The sequence below is a fragment of the Aptenodytes patagonicus genome, chromosome 3, assembly GCF_965638725.1.
Source record: "Aptenodytes patagonicus chromosome 3, bAptPat1.pri.cur, whole genome shotgun sequence".
Classification (NCBI taxonomy): domain Eukaryota; kingdom Metazoa; phylum Chordata; class Aves; order Sphenisciformes; family Spheniscidae; genus Aptenodytes; species Aptenodytes patagonicus.
In genome coordinates, this window is record NC_134951.1 from 51,856,576 (window position 1) to 51,874,648 (window position 18,073).

Below are 18,073 nucleotides of genomic sequence, written 5' to 3' on the forward strand. Positions count from 1 at the left end.
AGAGGCATATTTGACAACACCTGTTTTTCACAAAACCATGCTACATAGGACTAATATGTTTGTCTTTTAGTTCTTTATCCATGGAGTCCCAATGAATCATTAGAACCTTGGGAAACAGAGTATTAATGCAGTGCTAACCTACTATTTATTAAGTACTGAAGCAATATCCCATGGACCCAGATCCTATGGTACTAGGTAGTGTACAGATAGAATGGAAGGGTCCCTGTCCCAAATTGTTTAAACATCTAATATTAAAAGCTGTTAGACCTGTACAATAATTCCTTCATGGGATTTTACATTAGAAATGTTAATTACATACATGTACGTATTTTAAATTGCTTTTATCCTTTGCTCCTTGTTCTAGTTGTTCCAGCACTGCAAGCAAAGGGTCTAATCCCCTTCTTATGAAAACCAAAGTGAGTTGCTCCAAGTGTAACTGCACTGATGCATTAATGAACACAATATACTACGGCACTTCTTGCAAAGGTGGACAGAATGGGAAATTCTTACACAGCATGAATGAACGTGATTTTTCTGTTCACATCACTAGATATTTTCCTGCTTTCCTTCCAAATAATCATGGTTAAGACCTTTCATAGTTCCACGGCAGATTTCATATTTGATGCCCGCTACAAATGAATCAATGCATTTCCTTCTTTCCTCCCAATTTCTTCTTGAGGTCTTAATAGAGATCCACAGGATGAACTTGTGGCAAAAATCATCACTATTTTTATACAAGAGTGGTGGGGACAGAAGTGTTTTATCTGTTGTTGCCACTTCCCACGGTGGGCCCCGGAATACTGTGGAAGTGCTGGGAAGATGACTGGCTATTCCAAGTTTCCTCTATTTCTCCACTGCCTCTTAAGCCTTGCCCTATCACACACTTGCCTACTGGAGCTGTGCCAAGTTGCCCTGGTGGAAGAAATACATAAACATGGAAAAGCAGCAACTTGATGTTAAAACAAATACCAAAGAATACTGTAACATGGGAGAAAAAAATAAATCAGAGAACATATTGCCTCATAATGTGAGATGACTGAGGATTGAGTCTGCCCCATTACTTGCAGTGGCATCTTCCAATCTCTCTAACAAGACTTGGTGGAATTCCTTCAGACTTGCAACCCAGGAGCTAATCAAAGCACTCTCACCTTTAGCCAAGTGCAATTTTGTTAAATCCTTGCATAAGTGATTGCAGCAAAACAGCAGAATTCATGTTTATTACCTGAACTGTCTGGTAAACTGAAGGATCAAATCCTTTCACAGTCACCTCCCGGAAAACTCTTGGCTCCAGTTCCTCTTTGGTCAGATCACAGTGATATATAATACCTAAAACAGAGTGCAAGTTTGTCAGCTTAGTGTATGTCCATCATTAAAAGGATGCTGGTTTAGGCACTGTGATGGATTAATGAATGGCAAAGGTAGCTCAGCAGGGTGAAAAACAGTAGCTCCAGACACATTCTTTCAGTTAATATGTAATTTAACACATACATATATGCACTTTGTCTAGGAAGGGTGCAAAGGCTTTCTGTACATAAAGAATAATTCTCACCGCCCATACAAAGCCAGGTATCCAAAGTGGGTTAAGCAAAATGGAGAAAAGATTTGTTTTCATAAAGTTACACAGCACTTACTGAGAATGATAATGTTGGAAGAAAGAAGTATAAAGTCAATTTTAAAATATCTCCTCTAGAACCACCAGACTGAGAATAAATTTATCAAGAATTTCACTCAGGTCAACGTTTTTCTCTTTATGATAAAATATTTTGAAATTACAATTCAAATGGACCCCCAGATAACAGAAGGAGCTGAGCATCCACTTGAAATTGTGGCAGACTAGCACAGGTTACCTATGTAACTGAATGAATTTGGTCTCGTATAATTTGTTTTACATCCTGATCCTGCAGGTTTGAAGGCAACTTCACTTGCTTGAGTTGTACCTACGATTTCCAAAGGATTGTGCACATGAGAAAATTTATGTCTATAAGCAGTATAAAATTTCTGGGTTGCAGCAGAGGCAGAATCACAGAGACTATAGCAATCTAGACACTACACAGATGTGTCACTGGCCAAGAAGAGTTTTGCATTTAGACTATAAATCACATTTCCTGTCATTCAATCCTAAGAACATTTGAGCATGTGCCATACAGTGTGACTATCATTGTGTTTGCACACTGGTTAATGTACTACAAAATCCTAATATTCATGGATATACTACAGATACATAAAACTAACCTCAGTGTTTATTATTCTTTGTTTTTCTGCTTTACAACAAACTGGTCTCTGTAAAATTTTAAATGTGTATCAGAGAAAACAACACTAAAAGTTAAGACAACAAACCCTCTACAGGGATCCTCAATGTAATAAAATTAATCAAGGTGGAGAGGACTTGACTGAAATACTGCTGGGTTGTGTATATTTTGGATACTTTCAGAAAACCAGAAGTAATTATTATAGAGGTTATAGCTATAAAAAATTATATTGAAACATGAAATAATGGAGGAAACATATCTGATACAAGAGATTTACCTTGTTAAATCACTTTTAAATGACTGTGGAAAATCAAAGATACAGATTGGCAAAGGAGCACAGATGAAAACCAATATTTCTAATAACTGATAAAGCCTTTTTCCACAATGGTGAATTAATAGGGGAATAAAAGTAGGACTACTCTAATCCGCTGGGAACTTTTTTTCTTCATTTGTTACAAAGTGACTAGCAAGCCTAATGCAGGGTGACAGGTACAAACAAGCATTAAAGCAGCATTTCCCTTAAAGATTAGGAGCCGGAAAGTGATGCGAAAGCACAAAGGAAAGCACACCAGGCAGTCACAGGCAGAGCAGTCATTTGACATATATACAGCTGCCCAAGCTGGATAATGTATTGGCAAACATTACACACAGAGCAGGCAGAATAGCTGCATATTAGGAAACCACATGATGAAGCATAAGCACAGTCATAGACTGCATTTCAGGAGTCAATCAACCTAATATTACAGTAACATGCAATTGAACCTCTGGTACTGCATCTCTTATTCTGTTGTCTTTTTAGCGGCATGGCAGTTAATATCCAAAAACATAGTAATGCTGGGGCTTGCACTCTTTTGGTGGGTGCTAAATAAATGCAAAACACTAGAGTTGCTCACTTAAGCGTCTGACTGGAGTGGACAGCAGGGATAACTATTTTTTAGGGAATAGCAAAAATTGTTTTTATGGTGTCGGCATCTATGCTTTTAGAATTGCTTTATTCATTATTTCATATACATGTTTACTATCACTTTTGTTGTAGGTATTAAACACCAGTATGTTAATTTGTTTCTTATTAGAAAAAAATATAGTGCAACTTAATACAAGTGCAAGTTATATTGATTTCTAAGTAAAGTAGGAAGATCTAGGTTAACCAAGGACCATCCCTATACCTTTTCTCTAGTTATTTTACTGATAGGCAAACGGAGGTTGCATGCAAATTAAAAACATATCTGCACACCTACCTAAAAATTACCTCTCTGTTCTGCTTTCCTCACCCTTTCCTTACTCCCATACATTCTACCTCCACTTCTTCCCTTCCTCTTTCTTCCAGCTTCCAGGTCGCTCTGCCCCAGTTAAGAGAGCTACGCTATGGTGAATTCTCTGTAGGCACATGGATGAAAAGGAGAAAAAAAAAAATCTGCCTAAGCAAGCAGCAGGCAGTGAGAGCAGCCATTACTGGCTAGCTGGCAAGCCAGGGGCTAAAAAAGATCTGAGGGCTCTTCCCCTCCACATGTTTAGCAGCTGCAGAGACTCTGCTGGCTCAGCTGAGATGAATGGTGCAGGTTTACAAGACTGGCAACTTCTGGCCCACGAGGTGGGATGTGAGCAAGTGAACTATCTGAACCATCAAGTTGGGATGAAGTTAGAGGTAAAAGCAAGAGTGTCCTCAAGCTCCTCCCCAGATGCAATGGCTGCAATGATCTGAACGTTATTTACAAGCTTGTTTAAAAAAGGAACTAGAAACATAATACATCTTATTTCTGGTTATGCAAACAGTAAGATAAGAATAGGAAATTCATCACACTTCTTATCTGCTAAGCTTGAAACATAGTTTTGATAATTTGACACAATCCTTTGTAGCAAAACCAGCAAACCTATCAAAAATATTATATAGCCATTTTGCAGTGTGGCTGTGCTCTGAAACAGCAAAAATATGTCAGATGCTATAAGAACATTTTTGATCATCTTATGATTCATGATCACTCACAACACTGGAAGAAGATAAAGATTCTGGAGACTATCTCCCCTCTTCATATTTGCATCCTGTCCTGTATTAGCTATTGATTGTTTGGGCCATAAAGAAAGAAAGAAAAAAAAAAAAAAAGAGAGCACAGCAAATACATTTTCTTGTCATATACTAGCTTGACAATTGTGTAGAAACTCCCTTCCTGTTCAAAATCCTGGAATACTTATTGGTGTGCCACACATATATTACATAATGCTTTGGACAGCTCTGGCTTTGCAGGATTGTACAAAGAGGATTCCCACAGCAATCCAACACCACCAAGTGTTGTAAGGACAGATAGTAAGGGTGCTTTAATGAGGCTATGCATAAATGAATCACAAAGCTGTCAGAGAAAGAATATTTGTGACTTTTATTAACGTTCTACAAAACTGTGATGAAAGTCACATTAAATGCATTAAAAATTGTCTTTAACAGAACTCGTAAACTTGTATCTCGCTGTATGAAGCAAGAGCCGTGAGAATGCTACAATTTCATCTCTAGTACAAGCCCGCCTTGAGTAATTTCTCAGTGCAGGTCTCTCAAGTATTAGTAGGCATATTATTCAGGCTTCATGGATCAAGGACTGGTACATTTTAAAGTGCACAACCACTGTGCACGGGGGGGGAAGTAGTTTAATCTGCATCTTAGACATACCTAATAACTAACTGAGCCTGGTGTCACCAGCAGAATTTTGGGGGTTTTGATCATGGATCGGTCTACACGACACCAGGCCTGCTGGCAACAGACGGGGTACACCTGTCTCAAAGGGGGAAAGGGATCTTTGCACAGGAGTTAGCAGGACTCATTGAAAGAGCTTTAAACTAGATCTGAAGGGGGAAAGGGATAAAACCAGGCTCACTACAGATAAGCCTGGGGGCAGCACGCCAATGTTTGAGGGACAGTCTACTGGTGAGGTCCTTCGGTCTGCTGTCTCAGTGGAGGTAGGGGATGGAGATCCATGCAGCAGCAAAGGCGCCAGGATTATGGATGTGTTAGAAGCCACGGAAGCGCCTGAGAATGGTCACATAGGAATTAGGGCTTCTCCACTCCAAAAGGTGGCGGGATCAATAGCCCAACTGAAGTGCATCTACACCAATGCGCGCAGCATGGGCAACAAACAGGAGGAGCTGGAAGCCACTGTGCAGCAGGAAAACTATGATATAGTTGCCATCACAGAAACATGGTGGGATGACTCACACAACTGGAGTGCTACAATGGATGGCTATAAACTCTTCAGAAGGGACAGGCGAGGAAGGAGAGGCGGTGGGGTAGCCCTGTATGTTAGGGAGAATTTTGATTGTCTAGAGCTTAATGATGGTGATAATAGGGTTGAGTGTTTGTGAGTAAGAATCAGGGGGAAGGCCAACAAGGCAGATATGGTGGGAGTCTGTTATAGACCACCCAACCAGGATGAAGAGGCAGATGAAATATTCTGTAAGTAGCTGGGAGAAGTCTCACAATTGCTAGTCCTTGTTCTCTTGGGGGACTTCAACTTACCAGATGTCTGCTGGAAATAACATACAGCAGAGAGGAAACACTCTAGGAGGTTCCTGGAGTGTGTGGAAGACAACTTCCTGACACAGCTGGTGAGGGAGCCAACTAGGGAAGGCGCCCCACTGGACCTGTTGTATGTGAACAGAGAAGGACTTGTGGGTGATGTGATGGTTGGATGCTGTCTTGGGCATAGCAATCACGAAATTATCGATAGTTTTTGATTCCTGGAGAAGTAAGGAGGAGGGTCAGCAGAACTGCTACGTTGGACTTCCAGAGGGCAGACTTTGGCCTGTTTAAGAGACTGGCTGACACAGTCCCTTGGGAGGCAGTCCTGAAGGGCAAAGGAGTCCAGGAAGGCTGGACATTCTTCAAGAAGGAAATCTTCAAGGCGCAGGAGCAGGCCGTCCCCATATGCTAGAAGATGAGCCGGTGGGGAAGAAGACCGGCATGGTTGCACAGAGAGCTTTGGCTGGAACTCAGGAAAAAAAGGTGAGTTTATGAACTTTGGAAGGAGGGGCAGGCAACTCAGGAGGACTACAAGGATGTTGTGAGGTTATGCAGGGAGAAAATTAGAAGGGCCAGAGCCCAATTAGAACTTAATCTGGCTACTACCATAAAAGACAATAAAAAATGTTTCTATAAATACATTAGCAACAACAGGAGGGCTAAGGAGGATCTCCATCCTTTATTGGATGCGGGGGGAAAATTAGTGACAAAGGATGACGAAGAGGCTGAGGTACTTAATGCCTTCTTTGCCTCAGTCTTTGATAGTAAGGTTCTCCGGGCACCCAGCCCCCTGAGCTGGAAGACAGGGATGGGGAGCAGAAGGAAGGCCCCATAATCCAAGTGGAAATGATTAGCAACCTGCTATACCACTTAGACACACACAAGTCTATGGGGCTGGATAGGATCCACCCAAGGGTACTGAGGGAGCTGGCGGAAGTGCTCACCAAGCCACTTTCAATCCTTTATCAGCAGTCCTGGCTAAGCGGGGAGGTCCCAGTTGACTGGAGGTTAGCAAACGTGATGGCCATCTACAAGAAGGGCCAGAAGGAGGATCCAGGGAACTACAGGCCTGTCAGCCTGACCTCAGTGCTGGGCAAGGTTATGGAGCAGATCACCTTGAGTGACATCATGCAGCACGTACAGGACAACCAGGCGATCAGGCCCAGTCAGCATGGGTTTATGAAAGGTAGGTCCTCCTTGACCAACCTGATCTCCTTCTATGACCAGGTGACCCGCCTAGTGGATGAGGGAAAGGCTGTGGATGTGGTCTACCTGGACTTTAGTAAAGCCTTTGACACAATTTCCTGCAGCATTCTCCTGGAGAAACTGGCTGCTCATGGCTTGGATAGGTGTACTCTGTGCTGGGTCAAAAACTGGCTGGATGGCCAGGCCCAGAGAGTTGTGGTGAATGGAATTAACTCCAGTTGGCGGCCGGTCACGAGCGGTGTTCCCCAGGGCTCAGTACTGGGGCCAGTTCTGTTTAATATCTTTATCAATGATCTGGATGAGGGGATCGAGTGCACCCTCAGTAAGTCTGCAGATGACACCAAGTTGGGCGGGAGTGTTGATCTGCTCGAGGGTAGGAAGGCTCTGCAGAGGGACCTGGACAGGCTGGATTGATGGGCCCAGGCCAACTGTATGAGGTTCAACAAGGCCAAGTGCCGGGTCCTGCACTTCGGCCACAGCAACCCCATGCAGCACTACAGGCTTGGGGAAGAGTGGCTGGAAAGCTGCCCAGCGGAAAAAGACCTGGGGGTGCTGGTGGACAGCCAGCTGAATATGAGCCGGCAGCGTGTCCAGGTGGCCAAGAAGGCCAATAGCATCCTGGCCTGTATCAGAAATAGTGTGGCCAGCAGGACTAGGGAAGTGATTGTGCCCCTGTACTTGGCACTGGTGAGGCCACACCTCGAATACTGTGTTCAGTTTTGGGCCCCTTACTGCAAGAAAGACATTGAGGTGCTGGAGTGTGTTCAAGAAGGGCAACGAAGCTGGTGAAGGGTCTAGAGAACAAGTCGTATGAGGAGCGGCTGAGGGAACTGGGGTTGTTTAGCCTGGAGAAAAGGAGGGACCTGAGAGGTCTCCCTCTCAAGGGAGATCTTATTGCTCTCTACAACTACCTGAAAGGAGGTTGTAGCGAGGTGGGTGTCGGTCTCTTCTCCCAAGTAACAAGCAATAGGACAAGAGGAAATGGGCTCAAGTTGTGCCAGGAGAGGTTTGGATTGGATATTAGGAAAAATTTCTTCACTGAAAGGGTTGTCAGGCATTGGAACAGGCTGCCCAGGGAAGTTGTTGAGTCACCATCCCTGGAGGTATTTAAAAGACGTGTAGATGTGGTGCTGAGGGACACAGTTTATTGGTGGACTTGGCAGTGCTAGGTTAATGGTTGGACTTGATGATCTTAAAGGTCTTTTCCAACCTAAACGATTCTATGATTCTACTAAACAACAGAAAATGAGAAAGATATTGTTCCCAGGAAAAGAAACAATAACTAAGAGAAAAAACAATCTTACCTGGAGATAAAAAGGAAGTAAACTGATAGAATATTTCTGTGTCCTTCTTTTGGCCACTATATCCCACAATACTGCCAACCTCTAGGGGGAAAGTCTTGAGATGTGCACCAGTAGCTAGATCATGAAGTTGCAGGATATTCTTCACGTCGTGCAGATAGCACAAAACCAGGAAGTTCGACCTCACACAAGCAACCCATTCTGCAGAGTGTGGAAAAGAAAAAAAAAGCCACAGAAAATACAGTAAAAAAAAATTGTAAGAAACAAACAATCAGACATAATCTGATTCTAAAATTCTTTAGCATACCTAAATACACGCACCAAAATTTCTGACATGCATTGAATTTAACTCTTAAATCTTTAGAAGTCACCTGCCTTCTGAAACAAAAAAAAATGAACCCAAAAGTAAAGGCTGATATTCTTTGGAAATGCACTAACCATGCCACTTGAAGCTAATTTATGCAGACACAGGAATAAAGAATTGCTTAACCAAGATGCTTATGCATTTGGGGTGCTTATAGATCAATACTGCTCTTAAATATCACATATTTCAATGCAAAACCCAAGCAAAACATTGATCTTTGCCAGCAATACTTACGGAAATGCATGAAAATCAAAACAATAGTTATGATTTAGACTCAAGCTAAACTAAGAAGAACAAAAAAAAGACATGTGATCTGGTATTGCACATTAAAGTATACAATCTAGAGGTTACTGTTCATCTTGTTTTTATTGCCTAAGTATTCAGGAGGCTATTCTCGTAAGCAAGCCCTACCGGGTGTAAGAAAAGGGCTATTCTGAGGCGATATCCTCAACACACCATTTTCAGAAAAACCACATTTATTCAAGAAGCTAGTGTTGTTACACAGCATTCTTGAGACTCTAAAGGTAGTAGGAACAGGATACAGCACAGTGAACTCAATCTGGCAAAAGGACCCTGGAACGAAGTGTTCTGCAGAGGTTCATTTCCTTTATGCCTCTGTCGTGGTTTAACCTCAGCCGGCAACTGAGCACCACACAGCCGCTCGCTCACTTTCCCCCCCACCCCTGGTGGGATGGGGGTGAGAACTGGAAGAGTAAAAGTGAGAAAACTCGTGGGTTGAGATAAAAACAGTTTAATAATCAAAATAGAATAAAACAGTAATAATATACAAAGCAAGTAATGAACAATGCAATTGCTCACCGCCTGCCGACCAATGCCCAGCCAGTCCCCAAGCAGCAGCCGCCCCAGCCAGCTTTCCCCCAGTTTATGTACTGAGCATGATGTCATATGGTATGGAATGTCCCTTTGGCCAGTTTGGGTCACCTGTCCTGGCTGTGCCCCCTCCCAGCCTCTCGCTGGCAGGGCACGAGAAGCTGAAAAGTCCTTGACTAGTGTAAGCACTGCTCAGCAACAACTAAACCATCGGTGTGTTACCAACATTATTCTTATGCTAAATCCAAAACACAGCACTGTACCAGCTACTAGGAAGAAAATTAACTCTATCCCAGCTGAAACCAGGACAGTGTCTCCTGACAGTCGTGGGCCCCTGCAGAGCTGCCCACCTCAGATGTGCAGCTGTGCAGGAACGAGAGCTTCTGCTTCACAGAACCTTTCACATTCTGAATTTGTTCCTCAGAAGAATTAAAGGAAGAAGCACCCGAGATACGTGAACTTTTTCATGGAATGCTAATTTTTTTAATTGGACTTTGGAAAATCCCAACTGATTTTAAAGAAATGGTCTGGGCTGGCAATTTCTACAAAAATCCCTGCAGTTCTACTGACCATCTCACTTCAATCCCCATCTTTATATCCTGTGAAGTGTAGAAACTTTTCAGGGCTCCAGTCCACCCAGAATATATCATATAACATACTCTCTTCTGTCTCCTGTGCCACTGGCTTTAGACCTTTAGTGACAAATCTATTTATTTACTCATGCAGATAGAAAAAAGATTGAAGCCTCTTCATCTCTCTTAGTATTTCTGTCATTTAAGAAATGGGTTACCCTACTTTGCAACAAAAGTATTTCAACTTCTTCTCATTAATTCACAAATCAAATAAAAACTAGACAAAATACAAACAAGGTTAAAAGTCAAGAAAAAATATCTGGAAAAAGGGAATGAGGGATATTTTTTTTTGTCTGTAGGACTAGGTAAGGTGGTGATTCTTGTCCTCTTCCAACTACGTATGTGCAACTTCTCCCCTGACAAGTGAGACTGGAAACCTAAATAGAATCATAGAATCATAGAATCATTGAGGTTGGAAAAGACCTCTTAAGATCATCGAGTCCAACCATCGACCCAACACCACCATGTCCACTAAACCATGTCCCTAAGTGCTGCATCTACTCATCTTTTAAATACCTCCAGGGATGGGGACTCCACCACTTCCCTCGGCAGCCTCTTCCAATGTTTCACCACTCTTTCCATAAAGACATTTTTCCTCACATCCAATCTAAACCTCCCCTGGTGCAACTTGAGGCCATTTCCTCTCGTCCTATCGCTAGTTACTTGGGAGAAGAGACCGACACCCACCTCGCTACAACCTCCTTTCAGGTAGTTGTAGAGAGCGATGAGGTCTCCCCTCAGCCTCCTTTTCTCCAGGCTAAACAACCCCAGTTCCCTCAGCCGCTCCTCATAAGACTTGTTCTCCAGACCCCTCACCAGCCTCGTTGCCCTTCTCTGGACACGCTCCAGCACCTCGATGTCCTTCTTGTAGTGAGGGGCCCAAAACTGAACACAGTATTCGAGGTGCGGCCTCACCAGTGCCGAGTACAGGGGCACGATCACTTCCCTACTCCTGCTGGCCACACGATTTCTGATACAGGCCAGGATGCCATTGGCCTTCTTGGCCGCCTGGGCACACTGCCGGCTCATATTCAGCCGGCTGTCGACCAACACCCCCAGGTCTTTTTCCGACAGGCAGCTTTCCAGCCACTCTTCCCCAAGCCTGTAGCGCTGCATGGGGTTGTTGTGGCCGAAGTGCAGGACCCGGCACTTGGCCTTGTTGAACCTCATACAGTTGGCCTGGGCCCATCGATCCAGCCTGTCCAGGTCCCTCTGCAGAGCCTTCCTACCCTTGAGCAGATCAACACTCCCGCCCAACTTGGTGTCGTCTGCAAACTTACTGAGGGTGCACTTGATCCCCCCATCCAGATCATTGATAAAGATATTGAACAAGACCGGCCCCAGTACTGAGCCCTGGGGAACACCGCTCGTGACCGGCCGCCAACTGGATGTAACTCCATTCACCACAACTCTCTGGGCCCGGCCATCCAGCCAGTTTTTGACCCAGCACAGAGTACACCTGTCTAAGCCGTGAGCCACCAGCTTCTCTAGGAGAATGCTGTGGGAGACAGTGTCAAAGGCCTTGCTGAAGTCCAGGTAGACCACATCCACAGCCTTTCCCTCATCCACTAGGCGGGTCACCTGGTCATAGAAGGAGATCAGGTTGGTCAAGCAGGACCTGCCTCTCATGAACCCGTGCTGGCTGGGCCGGATCCCCTGGTTGTCCCGCTCATGCCTTGTGAGCGCCCTCAAGATGAACCGCTCCATAATCTTCCCCGGCACCAAGGTCAGGCTGACAGGCCTGTAGTTCCCCGGATCCTCCTTCCGGCCCTTCTTGTAGATGGGCGTCACATTGGCAAGCCTCCAGTCGTCCGGGACCTCCCCCGTTAACCAGGACTGCTGATAAATGATGGAGAGTGGCTTGGCGAACACCTCCGCCAGCTCCCTCAGCACTCTCAGGTGGATCCCATCCGGCCCCATAGACTTGTGAGCATCCAGGTGGCGTAGCAGGTCATTGACTGCTTCCTCTTGGATTATGGGGGGTTCATCCTGCTCGCCGTCCCTGTCTTCCAGGTTGGGGGGCCAAGTACCCTGAGGATAACTGGTCTGCCTGTTAAAGACTGAGGCAAAGAAGGCATTGAGTACCTCAGCCTTTTCCTCATCCTCAGTGACAATGTTCCCCCCCGCATCCAATAAAGGGTGGAGATTTTCCTTGGCTCTCTTCTTGTCATTAATATATTTGTAAAAGCTTTTTTTGTTGTCTTTAACGACAGCAGCCAGATTGCGTTCTAGCTGGGCTTTTGCCTTTCTCATTTCTTCTCTGCACGACCATGGGCAAGGTACCAGCATTGGACAATGCCTTCTCTTATCTGCTGGAAGCAAAAACTGAAAAGATGGGCTCAAACGAGCAAGAAAAAACAGCCCCAGAAGAACTGGGGCATGCTGTAATGTCAAAGTAGCACTTTGAAATGGGGAGTTTAAAATACCAACATCGGAGGAAAAAACAGAAAACAAAACAGAAGCAAGGCAAAATTGACTGTATTTCAGTTTTACACTATTTTACGTTGTTCACATTTTAACAGTTCTTTCCAGTTTCCCCAAAGCCCTATAAAACCAAATAATTTGAATTCACAGAGTTGTACTGAAGACAGTCTTATTAATGCATCTTTGCACATTCCATAACAAAAGTTCAAAGTTGTATCATGTGCCCCTTCCATTAAGGGTAACAAGCTCTTTCTGAATTGAAGGTCAAAACTCATTATTCTGTAACACTTAGCTTCTTTAACCATCCCTGCTTTCATATACAGTTCAGGTCTGTCACGACCCCCTAGAGCTCGAAGACCTTCAAATCCTAATAGCTCGATAGAGTCTACTTTCCTTTTAGCTTGTTCCTGAAGGACCGGTGAAATTTAACACCAGTCTGACTTTCTAGCCATATGAATTTATGCTACATAAACACCAAAATAAAGCTTTACTACTCCCCTCTTCCCAAAGACCACCACTGATATTTCCCCCCGCCCCGCAGACTTTCTAACTCCCTCATGAGCTTCTAGCCTAAATCTCAGAATTTTCGAACCAAAGCCCCAGAGTACAACACTAATTGAAATTTCAACCATGAAGCCATGACCTGAAATAGTAAGATACAGCACAACATAACACTGCTTATAAATTAGTAATTGATGTGTAATTTTGGCTCTGGAGTGACTTAAATTTCTTAAGTGAGGCTGGAGAACAGAATAAACTGTAAGTTTGTTATATGCAATTACATATTTTGAAATATAGAATCATTCTTGCCTGTATGAACAGGGAGAGTATGCAGTAATTTAAAATATTTATTACATTTTCATTGCGCAAATCTGCCAACATTCACATGTATAACTGGTTTTATAACACAAAATATGAATTTAAAAAATAGCATCCCTACAGTAACACACCATTTTTGCCTGTAGAATTAATTGCTCTGCAATAACTATGAGATCCCATGAACTCCATTGGTATTCTCAGTAACATCTGTAACTAAAATATCCAGTTTTACTCTCAGAATTTCCTGACACTTAAAGTTTCATAAAATGGATTATAGACACTCTTAGATCAACTTCAAATGTATATAATATGTAGCATTGCCTCAGCAAAAATACTATTTAAGCAATTTTTATTTTAAAATTAAATTGTGATGACCCTTGATTCCTCACTAATCATTTGATGAAGCACTGCAGTTTAATGGATGTTTTCATTAAAAGTTGAGGTACATTATTACTTCAACTTACATATTACGAAGAGATATTACTCTTTTATTAAAAAGATTCAATTGCCCAGGGGTAAGGCTGCTGGCTTATGTGGGGATTCTTGCTATTGAAGAACTTGCCTAGGAAGCAGCAATATTAATTCTCCATCACCCCTTTCGTTTACAAATTAGATGCTCTCAGCAAGGTGAAGATAACAGATGAGAAGACAACACAAAACGTTTTTAAAACATTCCATGAGATTTAGGAACACAGCTTCTGTGTACAATACCTGTATTATAACTGGTTTTGGTGCATTGCTAACTGCCTCCAAAACTTACAGCAATGGAAGCTACAAAGAAATGCAAAAATCAAAACAGAGCAAAACATTGAAGCAGACTTGAAAGAGCAGAAGAAAAAAAAGACACTAAGAACCAACACTTATATACATAGCAAGCTAAAACAATGCTGAATTATTAACAGCAGCTATTTTTTGACTACAGGCTGAGCCTCTGTTACTCCCATGCTTGGCACCGAGAACTGCAGATACTGACGAGTTTGTTGCATTAACAGTCAGTCTCCTTGGTTTTGTTCATGCTTTGCAGAGTGCATCCTGCATGCCTCTGTACTTCCTGGAAGCTTTCAAGATTGTGCGCTTGCAAACTTCACAAAGCTAAGCCTGACACCACTGTTGTAGGCTCCCTTTATAGAAAATGGGCAGGAATAAGCACCTTTCGAATGCAGTTCACCCAATTATTTTGGATACCCTGTTCTGGGATGCTGTGAATTGCTTGCTGAGCAGTTTCACTCACACAGGTGTTTTTTTAAAAAAGCTAACCATCCAAGACCTCTCCAATGTATAGGGTCAGTTTATTTTCAGTTAATACCAATGAACAGAGCAGTTTGTCTCACAGTTACACCTGAATTTATCAATTGTTCTCCAGCATACTTACAATCCACCTACTTACAATACCCATCAGGCAAAGGATTTATTTTACTAAACGATAAATATGTAGAGGTTGCCTTTTCCAACCTGAGTCTCTTGACTCAGGCATCAGAGACAGATGGACACACTTGGAGGCACTTGTAGGTACTGAAAGCAGGTGTGAAGAATTATCCTTGGTACTGCCCATTTCTCTTCAAAGATGACAGCGAACACCTTGATGACTACAATAGGTTACACACAATTCTTCAATAGCTAAATTTGGGCTAGAGGAATTATACTTCTTAACAAGGCCTAGAAAACTGAGCCTAACCATCTCTAGAAGAAATGGTCTAGTTCAACCTTTTAGAAATTTTCTTTTCCAAAAAACACTTTTATTTTGACAGCTTTCATTAGTAGCAAAGGCATGCCATTAACTTGGCACCTGCAACGTTGCTACGAACAACTTTTGAAATAGTTTCAGGAAAAAAAAAAAGGTTGAATCCTCACACCAAACATCTGTGCCACTAACCTTAATTACTTATGACAGTTCTGACCTTTCATTTCTGCAGCAGTAGCTACAGCATGTTAAGTGTCCAACTGTACAAACATGCTTTGACAGATGCAGGCTAAAATGTTGATGGAAAAGAACATGCCAAGCTAGAAGAGCTAGGTAGCCATAAGTCTTCGGCAGAAACTGCTGAGTTACTTGCTGTACAATGTGCTTGTGTGTCTACTCAACAAAGAATGAATATATTTTAATGGACTGTCAAAGCTTTAGCTGGAAAATAGACCTGGAAGGTCCTTTTGGTTTCTTTGGACATCACAGACAGCCATCATAAACTTCAGTGTCTCTGCAGATTAACAGGTATCCATGCTGATCTCTATTAAAATGACCCGTAACCACCACTCAAGGCTACTTATGGGTGGACTTGCAAACAAAGCATGAGCAATTTAGAGAATAAAACATGAATCATTCTGAAACATGTGAGTAAATGTTGATGAGCCCTCACAACATATGAAAAGGCGTATGTCTTCTTTGAGAGACCATCCTCAGTGACAGCCTGCCACGTTTAAGTTAATGGAAAAGCTCCAACCAATTTCAACAAGACAAGGATCTTATACCCCACATCCTCTCAGTATGAGACACACAAACGAGAGACAGAGTCGGGGCGGGGGCAAAGCTCTTCTGAAGCTGCAAACATCAGGAGCAACGCTTCCTTAAGTAACCTACAGGCTTCAGTCATCTGTGACTGATGCAGGTTTTCCATGGTAAACAGAATTAAACAGAGCCACAAAAGCCCTACCAGCGGAGCAGAATAAAACTTTCAGTCAGGGACGTGCAACTGGACCACCACCTTTCCCCATGTCCCCAGTGAGTGAGGGACTGTATCTGGCTTGGCCAGATCTTAGGGGGTGCTTTTTGTTGCTGGGAAACACTGGAGGTAAGCCACATTCCAGGTTGGTTTTTTTTTTTTTTTTTTTTTATACATTTCACAGTAGAAGCTTATCAATCTGGTCATTTGTGTTGCAGCCAATTTTCTCCTCTCTGCCACGCTTTGCACTAGCCGTCTCTGCAGGGTGCTTCCTCTGGGCTACACACAGAAGGTCACACAACTGCTCCTCAGAACAGTAACACAATCCTTCACATACACACTTTGCAAGCAAAACTCCCAAGTGTGTAAAGCTATGGGTACTCTGAAAAACACCACAGGGTAACGGAGAGCACAAGCTTCCTGACGACCGAGATGAACATGAGGGATTACTCACACCCATGCACATCCTTGTCATTCAGGATCAACAATTTTGTGGTACTCATTCCAGACTTTCCCTCCTGGTTTCACTACAGTGCCAAAAGATAACTATTTATCTCGCAATGCATTTGACGATTCTGGGTGGTTGCTCAGTATATTGTCTCCACGCTGCATTTTCCACTGTATGCTACATTCAAAAGAATTAAATAAAATCTGAAAGAATGCCTGGGACTTTTTTTTACTTAATGCTGTACGTCAGGCGTGGATAGGACAGTGACCCAAAATCTGGCTTTAGAGCTTAAATTTGTAAAAACGCAGCTAGAAATCTTTGTCACACTGCTGGAGCATAACAACATTTTAGTTGCAGTAACTCCCCTCCCCAAACTCTTAAGCGTTTATAAATTAGCTAGTAGGTTAAAGGTATGAAGAAAAATACTATTTTTTCACTTGGAGTGCACATGCTAGCTGAGGGAAGGGAAGCATTTTACATGCACTGAGTTTACGTGTGCAGATGTGTACAAGGTACAGGAGCATTACTAGCTGTGCCCCTGCTTGTTAAATGGCCAACTGAGATTCAAGGAATTGTTCCAAGATCATTCACCTCATCTATGACACATTCAGGAATAAGTCTTATTTCTTAGCTCTCCTTACTCAGGAGATCTATTCTGTTTTTCTTTTCATTGTCACAAGTACAGGGCTGGATATAACTGCTACTCTCAAATTGCCCTGCTCCACTGGTATTGGGCACTTCTAGAGGGAGTCACAGTTCTCAGAATTAATTATTTAACCTTCTAAAGACAGCAGAGTTATCCTATGCCTTAGAACTAGGGTCACAGTGTCTGTAATGATCAGTCTGCACTTACTGTTTCATAGCTGCCTTTTAACTGATTCAGCACACCCACTTGCAGGTATGTGGTCATTTAAACCACTTGTTCAACATTAGATGTGAATCTCTCCTATGGTTCTATTTTAGACTCCCTGAAAATTAAAAGTAACACTTTATAAACAAACTCCAAAGGGGGGGAAATGAGTCTCATCACACCCCAACATATTCTGAGGCCCCCCTTAAATTTCATTTTAAAATAGCTGTCATTTATTTCTTCCCCTCAGCTCACAGAGTAGAGATCTAAAATTACTTCAACTCTGTGTGAAATCCCTGCTGAGAGGTGTAAAATGAGGTGTGTGTACAACCTCATTGCAGGAATATGTCTGTTTTTTTTCCCCTGGATTTCCCAAATAAGTTCATCTATAAACAGTTTTGAAAACAAAAAGATCAAAGCCAATAAAAAGGTCTATCTTGAAGAATATGTTGGAGAAACCAAATGACATTCAGACTGCCTTGTAGGCATGTGTGTTTATTTCTTGGTTAGACTATATTAGCTGTAGCATCTTCCCTAAGAATACATTATGATACTTTGTAGAATTTATCTTTTTTGCCATTGATAGATGCTGGCAGAGCTTCATAATTCTTAATCCTGAATTTATTATTCATAAATAAATCTATTTCTATATGTGCATGGTGCACCTTTTATGAAACTGAATCTCAGTTAACACATAGAAATAAAGAAGGCTATGGCTACCAGGCAGATCACACCAGGGTAGGAGACTTTTGAACTGAGTATCTATATATTCCAGTAAAAAACATTTGTG

At 42.6% G+C, this 18,073-nt stretch overlaps 1 protein-coding gene across 1 annotated transcript in view; it reads right to left on the reverse strand.

Moving 5' to 3' along the window:
• PREP (prolyl endopeptidase) overlaps positions 1 to 18,073 on the reverse strand; it is a 117,083-nt gene that overhangs the window by 38,470 nt on the left and 60,540 nt on the right. The window contains exons 9-10 of the mRNA XM_076333319.1: positions 8,262 to 8,459; positions 1,223 to 1,326 (exon numbers count right to left, since the gene is read on the reverse strand). Of these exons, the coding sequence (XP_076189434.1) occupies positions 1,223 to 1,326; positions 8,262 to 8,459 (302 nt within the window). The remainder of the gene's footprint in view (positions 1 to 1,222; positions 1,327 to 8,261; positions 8,460 to 18,073) is intronic.